Source organism: Mesoplodon bidens, assembly GCF_964165515.1.
Source record: "Mesoplodon bidens genome assembly, chromosome: 8".
Classification (NCBI taxonomy): domain Eukaryota; kingdom Metazoa; phylum Chordata; class Mammalia; order Artiodactyla; family Ziphiidae; genus Mesoplodon; species Mesoplodon bidens.
In genome coordinates this window covers 60,764,941-60,779,616 of record NC_138165.1, presented here as the reverse complement: position 1 = coordinate 60,779,616, position 14,676 = coordinate 60,764,941, and the positions used below count along the sequence as shown (strand labels likewise).

At 38.2% G+C, this 14,676-nt stretch overlaps 1 protein-coding gene across 4 annotated transcripts in view; it reads right to left on the bottom strand.

Annotated features, from left to right (window-relative positions):
- The window catches only part of ZRANB3 (zinc finger RANBP2-type containing 3), a 258,579-nt gene that overhangs the window by 43,587 nt on the left and 200,316 nt on the right, over positions 1-14,676 (bottom strand). For all 4 annotated transcript variants that reach the window (XM_081241602.1, XM_081241601.1, XM_081241603.1 and 1 more), the window contains 2 exons: positions 5,132-5,251; positions 2,359-2,478 (listed from right to left, as the gene is read on the bottom strand). In XM_081241602.1, coding sequence (XP_081097728.1) covers positions 2,359-2,478; positions 5,132-5,251 — 240 coding nt within the window. The remainder of the gene's footprint in view (positions 1-2,358; positions 2,479-5,131; positions 5,252-14,676) is intronic.

Below are 14,676 nucleotides of genomic sequence, written 5' to 3'. Positions count from 1 at the left end.
TAAGTGACTTTTGTGACTGCTGTGCTGTTATTTTGATATGTTATTTTAACTTGAAATATTTTTATATCACATACCATCATACTAGCATTCATTAAATGGTGGCATCAGTTCTCAAGCTGAAGATCAACTACTTTGGAACAGAACTTAGAAGTAATAAAAACATGGAGAGAGTCAAATAAACACCATGCTAAACTGTGCTGCTATGTGCTATAAAATGCCACACATATTGAGAGATAATGCAGAAAAATTAAGTATTATTGATATTTAAAGATGGACACCTTTAAGTGTGTAAAAAGTATCATATGACCATACAAGAATCCATGTTGACATTGGCAGGATCAACGTCACACAAAGATGCTACTAAATTGGACTTCCCTGCAGTCAGTGAATAAAGTTCCGCGCTTCCACTGCAGGGGCGTGGTTTGATCCCTGGTCGGGGAACTAATATCCCACCTGTGGCGCTGCATGGCCAAAAAAAAAAAAGATGCTACTAAATTACAATGGAAGAGTCACAAACCTCCAAAACAAAGCCCTTTCTACAATACCTTCCTTTATTGCTATGAAGATATTAGTATTCAAGTATATGAGTTTTGAACTATACAAGGTCTTCAGGAGTACAGCCTTGAATAAAATGTGAGTGCCTTGCAAAATCTTAATTTCCGAAAGTCTTTTATCAGGTCACTCCAAGACTCTCCTACCCAGCTTCCTCCTACTTATCTTCTCCTGAGCTATCAGTATTCCGTTTCTACTTTTAAGCTCTTTTTGATGATATTCTCTATGGCTGAAATATTCTAACAGACATAAAACTAGATTACTGGAAACTTAATCCAACATGAGGAAAGTGTTGAGACAACCCTCTTTTTGGCTAGAACTCCTAGTGAGTTAGTTCTAGAACTTCTTCATCCTCATGGATTCTCTCTATATATACAACTTTATGTACATCAATTAGCTCGGTAAAAGGAGAACTTTGGTCCTGGTCCAGATTCCAGAATCCACAGAAGCTGCCAGATATGCCATATAGCAGGTTGGATATTTAACAGCAATATGCTCAATTACTTTTCCCTACGTTAAATATCCTGGCTTAGACATTTATATCAAAATATTTTAGAATGTTAGTAGGAAAGACATCCAGAAGGATCCCCTCTTACATAGGGTGGCAGAGACTAATATCTATTCTTTTCTTATTCCTTTGTAATGTGACACCTGATGTTTAATATGACTAATTGGAATAACGGTTAATTTCTCCAACTTCCCTTGAAGTTAGTTGTGGCCCTGGGACTAACTGCAGGCCAGTGAGATATAGCATGCCTTTCTCCAGTCAACTGCCTGGATTGCAGATATGATGGATAAGCTCTAGCAGCCCTCTTAGATGGAAGCAACCTAAATGCCCATCGACAGACGAATGGATAAAGAAGGTGTGGTACATATATACAATGGAATATTACTCAGCCATAAAAAGGAACGAAATTGGGTCATTTGTAGAGACGTGGATGGACCTAGAGACTGTCACAGAGAGTGAAGTAAGTCAGAAAGTGGAAAACAAATATCGTATATTAATGCATATATGTGGAACCTAGAAAAATGGTACAGATGAACTGGTTTGCAGGGCAGAAATTGAGACACAGATGTAGAGAACAAACGTATGGACACCAAGTGGGGAAAGCTGTGGTGGGTGGGGATGGTGGTGTGATTGGGCAATTGGGATTGACATGTATACACTGATGTGTATAAAATTGATGACAAATAAGAACCTGCTGTATAAAAAAAATTAAATTAAATTAAATTAAATTTTAAAAAAAGAGATATCTGCTAGGAGTGGTAAAGCAGAAAACCAGAAGGGGCCTAAGTGCTAAGAAACTACCATGCTAGCCTTAGACTGCCTATATCAGAGAATAAAACTTTGTGATTTAAGTCATTCTTAATTTGGGTTTTCATTTACTTGCAGCCAAACCTAATTCTAAAGGACAAACCAAGGGCACTCCATTAAAAGTTCAGAAAGACAGAAGAGTTCTTTTCCCTCAGGCCACCTTGCCTCACAGACTCTGATGAAAACAACCAAGTCAGATAAGTGCTATAAAGAAAGGGATGAGAAAAGTCTACGCAAATTCAAAGGAAGGAAAAGATCATGGAAAAGTATTATAATCACATTAACTATATTCTTTTAGGAAATTCTCTCCTTGAAAATTTAGGAAGCTTAGTCAGAGGTGTTGAGGTCTCCTTCTGTTACACTTTCTAGCACTCTCCAAAGTAGAATGAATATTTATCACACCAGATATAAAGTTATAGTTATGGTTAATCATCTTGACATTTTCATTATCTCAACAATTCATTATCAAATTTAGACCTGAAACTTCTTACCTGACCAGCAGCCTGAATGCTTAGGATAGCCACACGAGTCCCAGGATCCTTCTGAAACTGATTAACCAGATGTATTCTTTCTGAAGATGGAACACTTCCATCAATCCTAATGTAACGAGTCTACCACCACCAACAAGGGAAATGGCAAAATTAGGACAAGCTCCTATGCATCCATCTTATTATACATATTTTACAGCTTATTTTTATGTTCACATAATAAAACAGAAACTGGTGAGGATGACAGGTTAGTAAATGTCACACAAGAAGAATTTTTTTTGTTTTTACTAATATCATAGTACTTTATTTGTTGTTTGATAGACAGTTGTTTCCAGTTCTGGGGTATTGCAAACTGTGCTGTAGGGAATACCTTCACAGATGTCTCTGTCCCTTTGTGTTCCTGTGTCAGTTTATCTGAAGTATGTATTCAGGAGTAGAAGTTCTGGATCGATTTTAAATGTTATCCCTTCCAAGGCAGTCTCCCAACCAGATGATAGTGCCCAAAAAGTTGTTGCTAAGAAACGGCACAGAAGGCGTCCCCAATGGTGTTGACAATGAGTGGGAGTTGGTCTAGCTGGTGTCAGGACTTAATGAAGCTCAGGGTCTTGATGTCTCATTGCAGAAAGAATTCAGTGAGAGACAAAGTGATAGGCAAGAAGCGGATTTATTCAGAGAGAAACACACTCCCCAGACAGAGTGTGGGTCATCTCAGAAGGTGAGAAAGGCCAATACAAGAAGAATCTTAACCAGATTTCTTAATAGCTTCTTATAACAATTTTGTATTTTTAAACCTTTTAAGCTACTTGAGAGTGGGATCTATGTCTAGTTCATCTTCATAACATCAACGCCAAGTGTGATGCCACAGATATAATAGGAGCTCTATAATCATTACTGGAGTAAGCTAATGTTGTTATCAGTAACATTCTATGTAAATTAATAAGCAAACTTTAAATCATGGATCAGACTAATTCTAAAGTAACAGGATGACTAATTCTAAAGTAACAGGATCACTAATTCCAAAGTAAAAATAAAGTCAGACATGTGAGAAAAGAAAAAGAAGATTCTGCCCATGTATTAGGGATTCATGAAGAGTAGTCCTGAAATGTCGCAACATTAACTGGGAAAACATTTTTTTTAATGTACCATTTGAGTTCTCTTTTCTCGCATTATTAAACTTAAAAGAAATATGTGACATGGTCATCTCCACTGAGGCAGGGAACCAAGACACCCAAATACATTTTTACAAAGTGAGGAAACATCAAATGCTAAACTGAACAGTGCTATCTTTTAAGAACGATGTGAGTTGAGAAAAAGGAGCAATCAGTGTGTTAGAATAGCTAAAAAGAACTTATTACTCAACTTTGTAAAAACAAATATAAGCCCTGAATTTCAAATTGCCTCATTTTTATATGCATTTTATGGAAAACGTTGCCTTAAATAGTTGAGACATACAAATACTCAGTTTTATAAGGGAATCATCAAGTTAATCATTAAATAGAATGCCCCTTATCAACTTTCTATGTCTTCACAAAACAGATATAAATTGACCAGTGATCCACTTAACATCCATCAAGGGAGATTCTGAGGGTCTTTCTAAAGAAAACACATTGTCAGGCTAGGGAGAGTTTTACCTACGTTTTTAACTCTTAGTGACACTAAATGGGATTCTAAACATACCAGTAAAGTGGGAGTGGGAAGAGACACACTTGGAAAAGATTCCGGTGGTTTTAAGGTGTAATGAATCAGAATTAAAAATCTAACATTACTGTTCAATCATTTAAAATTTATTTCTAAGGCTAATTAACTCTTCTTCAGAGGGTGTTTCACAGATACTATGTGATAATGATAAAGCATCTTTTAATACACAGCACTTTACTATATCATATTATCATAAATCTTTCTATGAAGAAAACACTAGAATTACATCTTTGGTAATGTTAATGAACATATTAGCAAATGCTTGAATATGTATACAAAGTTTTACAAAAATATGGCTTTATTCCTCCCTTTAAAATATCTACCTGCACAGGCAAGTGGTTCTGCTGCTACATGTATATTAAGCTCATATAATTTGTCAGGAACTTTCTCTGGCTGATTCAGAGCATCTCTGGAAGCCCTTAGCACATATGACAGGTTTACACTGGATATAACCAGGTTTACACTCTGAAAGAAAAAATGGCAGATGCTGTGGCCGATAGGGCTATTGGAAAACAAGGTGGACGGAAGAGAATGCAGTGAGGCCAGCAGGTTTGGTGGCGCTTACCTGGGCATATGTTTCAAACCCACCTACACTAAATCTTAATAATCATATTCTATAGAGTAGGCTGCCTGCAAGTTTAAAAGGTATGACTGAAGCTGGGCACTAAAATTGGCTGAAATCGTTCTTCTTTTCCCCTCAAAATCACCCACATTCTAAGGCCACCATGTTGGTAAACAAAAAATTTTAACTGCCTATACCAATCTCAAATGGTCCAGTAACAAAACCAGAATTCACATTATAGCCTATCAAGGCAGCATATTTTAATCAATCCAGATAATTTGATCAGTGGAAAATTATGACTGGTATAAAAGGGAAAACTTAATAGTATATTGTCAATACAACAGAAATATAATATTAGTATAATCTGCAATAAAAATACATAATAATAATTTATAGATATTATACCAACCCATCATCTAAAGAAGGCAAAAAAGCTCAGTTATAAAACTACAATTGATGTTTAGTATATTAAAAACTGCATTCTAAGAAGTATTTTATAGATAAATGGTAACATACCTTGTTTTCTATGACGGCTTCTGTGCAAGCTTGGAGCATGCTTAAATGATGTGCAAAAACCAGAAATTTAAGTGAATCATTCTGAAGCATCATCTTAATATAATCCTTTACAGCACCTGCCTAAATATTAAAAGTTAAACCTTATTAATGTCATAAAAATGTTTATTAAAAAATCATGTCACTTTCTTTAATAAAGCAAGAAAAACTTGGAAAATCAGTAAGTTTCTATGAACTTTTAATTGTTTTGTTCTCTAGGTAGCCTTAAGTAGAAGCCCACAAGTAAAGGAGCACACAGAAGAACAGGGACAAGAGAGGGAAAAAAACTGAGAAGTAAAACAAGAGCAAGATAAGAATTAGATTTTAAAAAACAAGACAAGGAAAGAGTCTCAAAGGAAAGTAGGTAGTCAAGTTGGTTGTGGCCAGGAAGGGGTTGGTGGTTTTGTTTAGAAAGTAATTTTCAAAAAAAGCTCATACAGGGACTTTCCTGGTGGTCCAGTGGGTAGGGCTCTGCCCTCCCAATGCAGAGGGCCTGGGTTCAATCCCTGGTCGGGGAACTAGATCCCACATGCATACTGCAACTAAGAAGTCTGCATGCCGCAACTAAGAGCCTGCATGCTGCAACTAAAGATCCCGCATGCTGCAACTAAAGATCCCGCATGCTGCAAGGAAGATCCCGCGTGTTGCAGCGAAAACCTAGTACAGTCAAAATAAATAAATAAAATTTTTTTAAAAGGGCTTATATAGAGGACTAAGTGTAATAGAGTGAAGGAGAAAATGGAAGATAAAAAGTCAAATGACATTTTTTTGTGTGTGGGAAAGACTGAAAAAGAGTAAGAAAGCTGGGCTGAAGTTTAAAGATTATGAAAAGTTAGGCTATTCATTTTTTTAAAGTAAGAAACTTAGGTAGATTTACAAATAGGCTGTTGAAGGTGCAGAAAGGCTAAGAGAAATGGAAAATGAGGGGATTTAGCTTGCCTCTAGGATGGAGAAGGTCTCAGAAGAGGCTGGAGTAATGAGATTAAGAGCACAAGAGGGAGGTCTGAGAGAACAGGGAGGGATACAAAAAAATTGTGAGGTAGAAGGGAGAAAATCAAACAAGTTCACACTGAATAGGGTTTTCTTAGTTAACTTGAGGCCAGGTTACCAATTAAGAGTAAGAAATCAGTATGAGATGAATTAAATAGGAGTTAAATTTAAAGTGGATAGCATGAATTAAATTTAAAACATGAATATAGTGTCTCTTAACTGAAAAACTAGTTAGACATTTTGGGAAAAGATAGCAGGCTGAATATATTTAACCTCCACTCCTTCTCAGTGCTATATTTAAATGATAGAAAAATGTATAGAGAAAAAGAAAATTGGAGACAGATCAATAGCAATAAAACTTTGGAAGCTAAAAAGTAGACAGATGCCTGGTAACTGATTAGCCAACCTGACAGTTCCTAAGCTGCCAGTATGGAGTGTTGAGAAGTACCTTATTTAAAATGGAGTGATCTGAAAGTGATCAGGAAATGTCACCTCTAGAAGTGAGGATGGGGGTGTGGCTAAAACAGGAGGATTGTTTTAAAGATTGTTTAAGTAGCTGAATATGTGCAACACTGATCCATATCCTTTCTCTACATAGTCCACATAATAGATGACTTCCCAATCCATCCTGGCAGAAAACTATAGATTTATTTTCTGGAAAGGGCAAAATAGAGGGTATCTAGATGGAGGAATCCTACACTGATGGTGGTCATCCTGCAAAAATCATGGGAATTAAATGAAAGTTACATAATAAAGGCTGAGATCCCTCCCCCTCCCCCTTCTTATCCCCAAGGGTTCCAAAACAGACAAACAGGCTTATGTCCTCTAGGCAGGGGAGCAGAAACATATAAAATGATCCTTTTCTAGAATATCTGACCAAAGGCAAAAGACTAAATATATTGATATTGGGGCTCCTCAACAAGACATCCCAATCAGATCTTTTTATTGAAGGCCATAGTTTACAAGACATATCCACGAAGAGCTTCTAGTCAGCTTTTAATGTCTTACTTGTAAATATAAGCAAACAACCAAGGATCACCAGACATTTATGGAAAGCAACCTATATGAACAGATAAACTATGCAGAGAGAGGAAAAAAACTAGAAGAGATGACATTTATAAAACAAGAACAGGATGCTACAAAAAAGGGAAGAGTTGGGGGGGTGGGGTGGGGGGAGTACTCTTGAAGAGTAAAAATATAGTAGCAGAAATTAAAAATGCACTGGTTACTAAGCTAAGAAAATCTTCCAGGAAGTAGATGGAAAAAATACAGAAAATATAAAATATAAGAAAATTATAGGACCAGGCCATGAGGGCAATATATGAAAAATAAAAGTTCCAGAAAACAATACAGAAAAAAGGAAATAATAAAAAAAATTAAGAATATTTTATAGAACTTAAAGCTGTAAGTTTCCAAAATGGAAACTGTAAAATGCGCACTGAAGATCCTTCACAATGGATGAAAATGGACCCAGAGTGAGGCCCATCATCATGAAATTTTAGAACACTGGGAACAAACAAACAATTCTATAAGCTTCCAGAGAGGGGAAGAATAGATTTCACAAACAAAACAAAATAAAAAATTTGAATTGCATTGGATATCTCAACATCAATACTGAAAATTTTGAGAGAAAGTGATTTCTAACTAAAAATTTATGTCCAGCCAAATTAAAAATCAGTTATAGAAGTAGAACAAAGGCATTTTCAAATATGCAGGGGTTTCAAACAATTCACCTCCAATATACGCTTTCTTGGGAGGCTACTAGAGAATGTGGTCCAGCCAAACAACGGAGTAAACAAATAAAGAAAGTAATATATATGTAAAAAAAGAGGTAATTCAGCACACAGGAGAAATAAAGAAAAACCCCTGGATGACAGCTCTGCAACAGATCCAAAGAGCAATGGTCCAGACTCCAGCTGATCAAATGCTGCAGGGAAAATTTGCTTAAGAAGATAAAATTAATGCAATTCTAATGTTTAAAGGTACTGAGAGAAGACTGAACGACTAAGGTAAAGTTTGAGGATGAATTAGTGAAAATGAGTTGTGAAAGAAAAAAGAAAATATCCATAGTATATCGATAGTATATTACATGGTTCATCTGTAAATATTACAAACATGGTTCTAATAATATACATGGTGAATAGTGATCAAGCCAAAATTAGTATACATTTCTATAAAATCAGTAAAACTGTATCTCTTCAACTCTTTCTATTGATAGATTGATCTGTCAATCTATCAATCTACTTACCTCCCTACCTATCACTTTGTTAGAAGAATGGGAATAGGGGAAAGGTCTGGGTGTGAGGGTGGGGCTGAGGGGTGAAAGAGCTAAAATTTTATCTTCCATATTGGGAAGCCAATAGATGACAGCTAAAATTACAAAGCAAGCAGTAATACACACCAAGAAGCAAGATAAACACATTGCTGAGGGATTTGAAGTAAATCCCCAAAAAATCAGCTAAAAGAAAAGAAAGTGGTTGCCTCTGGGGAGTAAGTTTAGGGGACCATTACTTTTTGAAATGTCTATTTCTTCTCGTTAAATTATGATCATATGTAGCTTTGATAATAACTAAAAAAATTTTAAAACGGGGGCATTTTAAAATTGAAAAATACCTATTTAAAATTCATGCATATGACTATGAAGTCACAAGATTGATTCTGCAAGCTAAATTTTGTATGTCTAAGTTTTCTAAACAATAAAAATTCACACAATGAGACTGGAGGCTGTTAAGAACTTTAGCCTTGGACTTCAGTGCCTCAGAAAGTGGAAATGAAGCCCTCTCAAAATAAGGAGCTATAAATTCCAGATATGTTGCCATGGTAACTGAACCACTTTAATAAACTGCATGTTTGCCTGAAGAGCTATATTTATTGTGATAAGCCTTTCAAAAAGTACATATCAAGTTGGAGTATTTTTAAGGTACATTCATTTACCAGCCACTGAAGACTTACAAACTATATAATCACTGTACCCCTAGTCTCAGATGCATTCCCCACCTCTTCACAAGCAAGCTGTTTCTGCCAGTCTCCTCCACTAACATCAACCCCTCCGCAGTACAACCAGAAACTGCTCATGCCAAAGCTCAAGCCCCCGCTCCTTATTCCTTCCAATCACAGGTTCAGAAAGGCTTATGGTTACTATTAATATAAAGTTCAATTATATAAAGTTCAATGGCCTAAACAGTCTCTCGGGACTAACCCGTTAACTTAACCATCATTGTGACATTGCTTCCTAGGAGAGAATGTGTTTGGAGAACCAAAACATCTACGTAACAAAGGAACTTCGGGATTCTCTTAGGTTCTTAGGTTGGGGACTGCACAGGTTTGCATTTTAAAATTAACTATACATGCATTTCCCCTGTTCTGATTCTATTCTAAATAAAACAGTCACTGCATTGTCATATTTTAAGTTATCTGAGCAGAAATTTGCTTTTAAAGTATTATATAGGAATGGCAGGTTCTGTTAATGGTCAGCATTTTGATTATACTGGTTCAGGTTTTGTAGAAGCTGCCATGTTCACAATTCCATCTTATTTTACTGAAATTGGTCTGTTGGTACTGTGTCTGTGAGTCAAAGTTCTAATTTAAATAATTAATGAAGACTACACACTACATCTCATTTAAAGAAATGCAGAAATAGAATATGTTGTACAATTTATTTTTAAATTTTTTTTCAGTGAATAGGTGTACATCATATTTTGAAGTAAAAGTAGTTAAAGAAAAACCTACATTGCATTAAAGACCTGATGAAAGGTACTTAAAGTTGTCAGCCTTTAATCATAAAATAAGACAGAGAAAGAGTGAAAAAAAAAAAAAACAACACCACCAAACTGGAGCTAGGACAAAGACTTTCTCCTTGACTAAACTTCAGTTACGCTTCTCTGAGCCCTGTTTTTGACTAGGCCTCAACTTTGGCCTTCTGTCTTACCCTTGCCAGGCCCAGTCTTCGCAAGAATCCTGCTAAGTCAGTTTATCAAGAATGCTCCCACCCTTGACACCTGATCGACTCTTGGTATCTGATCAAGTTCCTCATCACCACTTTTGATAGCTAATTCCTTTGCCTTCTTTTAGCAAGAAACCTATTTTGGCCTTGGTTTCAATCTGACAAGTGCAGACAACCCCGCTGCAAGGAGCTCTAGAATCACCGGTTATCCAAGTAGGAGAGGAGTGAGTGACCAAAGAAACCATAACTGATTTAATGAGCCATTCATAGTTTCACTGTACCAGCCTGCGTACTTAGACATGCATAGTTTAGTCTTCCAGACAAGCATATGCTGCTGGCAGGAGCAACCAGTTTAGCAAGAATCCCCCTACCCTTGATGTCTCCTCTTAGTAATTTTCCATCCACCAACCTCTTCATCCTGCTTATTGGCTATAAATCTCCACCTCTCCCTGTGTTCAGCGATGAGTGATCTCTCTCCTCAACTGCAGTAGAGTTGACTCCAAGTCTTCCTTACTGTTTAAACAAGGATCAGAAAAGAAGCTTCTCCTTAAGTTTTGAAGTCCTCAGGCCCCAGACTAAACGGCAGTTCTCTTTAGATATCTGGTGGGCACATACTTTAAGGACAACTCTTTAAGCCCTTACTAGTCAACAAGAGGTGAATTGTGATAGGTCTAAGCAAGCCTAGCACTTTCATTCCCCCTGCAAGTGATTCTGACTAGTAAGAAACATGGGAAGTTTGCTGGAGGCTTCAAAAAAATCCTAACTGACAAAAGGGACATTATGGAAAGCTCTTCCTTGCTTTGGACATTATGGCCTGCACTTGATACCAGGAATTGCAGCGGTCACCCCGAGGCTACTTATGGAGGCTGTTGATGAAAGCAGTGAATAGCCTTTAGTATATTCAGAGTTGTACATCCTTCACCACAATTTCAGAATATCTTCATTACCCTGAACAAAATCTTTCATCTCTTAGCAATCACCCCACCCCCACTGCAGGTCCCTGGATCACCCCTAGCTCTAGGCAAACACTAATCTATTTTTTGTCTCTATGGACTGGACTATTTTGTTTTTTTAATACATTTATTTATTTATTTTTGGCTGCGTTGGGTCTTCGTTGCTGCCTGCGGGCTTTACTCTAGTTGTGGCGAGCGGGGGCTACTCTTTGTTGCGGTGCGCGGGCTTCTCATTGCGGTGGCTTCTCTTGTTGCAGAGCACAGGCTCTAGGCACGTGGGTTTCAGTAGTTGCGGAACATGGGCTCAGCAGTTGTGGCTTGCAGGCTCTAGAGCACAGGCTCAGCAGTTATGGCACACGGGCTTAGCTGCTCCGCAGCATGTGGGATCTTCCCGGACCAGGGGTCGAACCCATGTCCCCTGCACTGGCAGGCGGACTCTCAACCACTGTGCCACCAGGGAAGCCCGACTGGACTATTTTGACATTTAATATAAGTGGAATCACATAATATGTGGTCTTGTGTGACTGGCTTCTTTATTAGCATAATGTTTTAATCCACTTTGTAGCATTTTTCAGTGTTTAATTTCTTTTTTTATTGCCAAATAACATTCCATTGTGTGGACATACCACATTTTATTTGTCCATTCATCAGTTGATATCCTCTCTGTCTCTTTTATTTTTATAATTTATTTATTTTATTTTATTTATTTTTGGCTGCGTTGGGTCTTTGTTGCTGCACGCGGGCTTTCTCTAGCTGCGGCAAGCTGGGGTTACTCTTCGTTGCGGTGCGTGTGGTTCTCATTGTGGTGGCTTCTCTTGTTGTGGAGCACGGGCTCTAGACACATGGGCTTCAGTAGTTGTGGCACACGGGCTCAGTAGTTGCGGCTAGTGGGCTGTAGATCGCAGGCTCAGTAGTTGTGGCACACAGGCTTAGTTGCTCTGCAGCATGTGGGATCCTCCCGGACCAGGGATCGAACCCGTGTCCCCTGCATTGGCAGATGGATTCTTAACCACTGCGCCACCAGGGAAGTCCCACCTCTCTTGTTTTTATTCACTTATCTATTTCACCTTATAGTGTTTCCTACTAATTTATTTGTGATAACTTACCTTTTATCCTTTAAAATGATCTTAAATGAGGAAAGGAAAGTAACAAGTAAAAGAGAACATGCATTGCTTATTCACCTCCCTACTTGCCCTGCAGACCATCACAAAGAAAGGCTAGCAATTTGTCTTCTGCTATCCCTTTCTCCCTGCCAATGGTTCTTAATTTAGAAACCATTCCATCAACCTGAAAAAATATTTTCAAATCTGGTAGAAGACAGCCTTCAGGGGAAAATGGTCATTCCATACTCTATCAGTGTTCTGGACGTTTTTACAGAGCCCCATGCCAAAATTTCCTCATAGAAAACTTCCAAAGATAGTTTGGGTGAACTAATAGAAGCGTGATCTTCTTACCTCTAGGCATGCTTATGAACCCATCTGTAAATAGAATTCTAACACTTCTAATACATCTAATCTTTTGACACGGGCCCAGTTTTGCAAGCAGCCCATTTTACACTGAGAAACAGAAGGGCTACGATACTGTATGTAAGAAGCGAGTAACCCCAATTTAATACCTTAGCCAACACAATTTTACAAAAGAACCTGAGATCCTAAACCTTTCCATAAAACTTTTTGAAACAAGATATAATAAAGCAATTGTTCTACCTAATCATTCTATCTAATCTATCTATCTATCTGGCAAGGATGGATGAGAGAGAACATTCCCAGGAATAACCTACTCCATTGGGTTAACCAAATTTAGACAAAGTTAGAAAGTAAAGGCAATAGTATTAGGAATGTAAGTTTCTTCATAAAGGTTGATTTCATGTGAATTTGATCATAAAAGTCATTGATCAAAAGAGCTAATCTGGGCTTCCCTGGTGGCGCAGTGGTTGAGAGTCCGCCTGCCGATGCAGGGGACATGGGTTCGTGCCCCGGTCCGGGAAGATCCCACATGCCGCGGAGCAGCTGGGCCCGTGAGCCATGGCCGCTGAGCCTGCGCGTCCGGAGCCTGTGCTCCGCAACGGGAGAGGCCACAACAGTGAGAGGCCCGCATACCGCAAAAACAAAAAAACAAAAAAACAAAAAAAAAAGAGCTAATCTAATTCTTTAAAAACTGAATCAATTTTGAGAAACATTCTCAATTTCTTTCTAAATTCCATCCATTGATCATGTCAATAAGGTTATCAACTTTGTACAACTAAAGTTAAGCATGAAAAAATCTTCTTTGGGTGTTTAAAATGATAATATACAGAATGTATAGACTTCTAAATTCTATATCTTCTTTCTCCATGCCTGTACAGGGATGCTAAAAAATCACTAATAGGGAAACAGGAGTCACCATAAACCCATGGTCACCGACAAATATTAAATATTCTGCTATCCTAGTAGAATGATGGGTAAGTGCACATACTCTGTAGCCAAACTGTTTATGTTCAAATCCTGCCTCCGTCATTTACAATCTAAGAGTCCCTGAGCAAGTCACTTAAACTCTGTGCCTTGTTTCCCCAACGTATAAAAGGGGATAAAAATTACTTACTACCTTTAGAGTGGTAAGAACTAAATGAGTTAGTGCATAAAATATGCTTGGAACAGTTGGCATGTGGTAACACTGTAAAAGTGTTAGCTCTTATTATTACTATATTCCTCCAGTAAACTGCAAAAACAATTTCAACCTTTGCCACTTTGTTTGAAATCAGAACCTATGCCTCTTAGCTCTCAAACTTCCCACTGCCCAGAGAAAACAGAACTCATCATGTGAGAATTCTCTTACCTTTCCTTACTTTTACTCATCATCACTTCCTTTCCTTTTGTACAAGAGAGGTATTTCTTCTCTTCTCTAAGGCAAATCTCTCCACCTGTGATCCAGACTTAACCATTCCTACCATCCCAAAAACCTAAACCACTCTTCCTTCTTCCGCATCTTTACTAAAGCCTTCCTCCATTCTACATAGCCACGTAGCTAACATACCATCTCCTTCCTGCTCTAAAATGATAATATCATTGTTTTATTTGTCCTTTATTATTACTGACCATCTCCTTACTAATAAACAGGGGCCTACAGTACCCGGTTCAGAGCCAGACACCCTTTCCTAAACAAAAGAATTGGCTCAGGAAGAGGCACCCTAGTCTCATGACATCCCAGTCCCTGTGTGGCAGGGAACATTGCAGTGACCTCGTTATACCTTACTGCATATTATAAGTAGGATTCTACCTGTTTGAGCGGCTGAGGCAACACAGCAAACAGAAAATGTGCTTTGTGGTTTTTTTTTTTTCAATACGCAGGCTTCTCACTGTTGTGGCCTCTCCCGTTGCGGAGCACAGGCTCCGGACGCGCAGGCCCAGCGGCCATGGCTCACGGGCCCAGCCGCTCCGCGGCATGTGGGATCTTCCCGGACCAGGGCACGAACCCGTGTCCCCTGCATCGGCAGGCGGACTCTCAACCACTGCACCACCAGGGAAGCCCGTGCTTTGTGTTTAAAGCAATTTGCCTGTGCAAAGTTTTTAAGGCACTAAGAAATGCTGCCATCCCCACAGTGACAGGAAATTTAAAATTATGGGTTGACTTAATCAATTTCATAG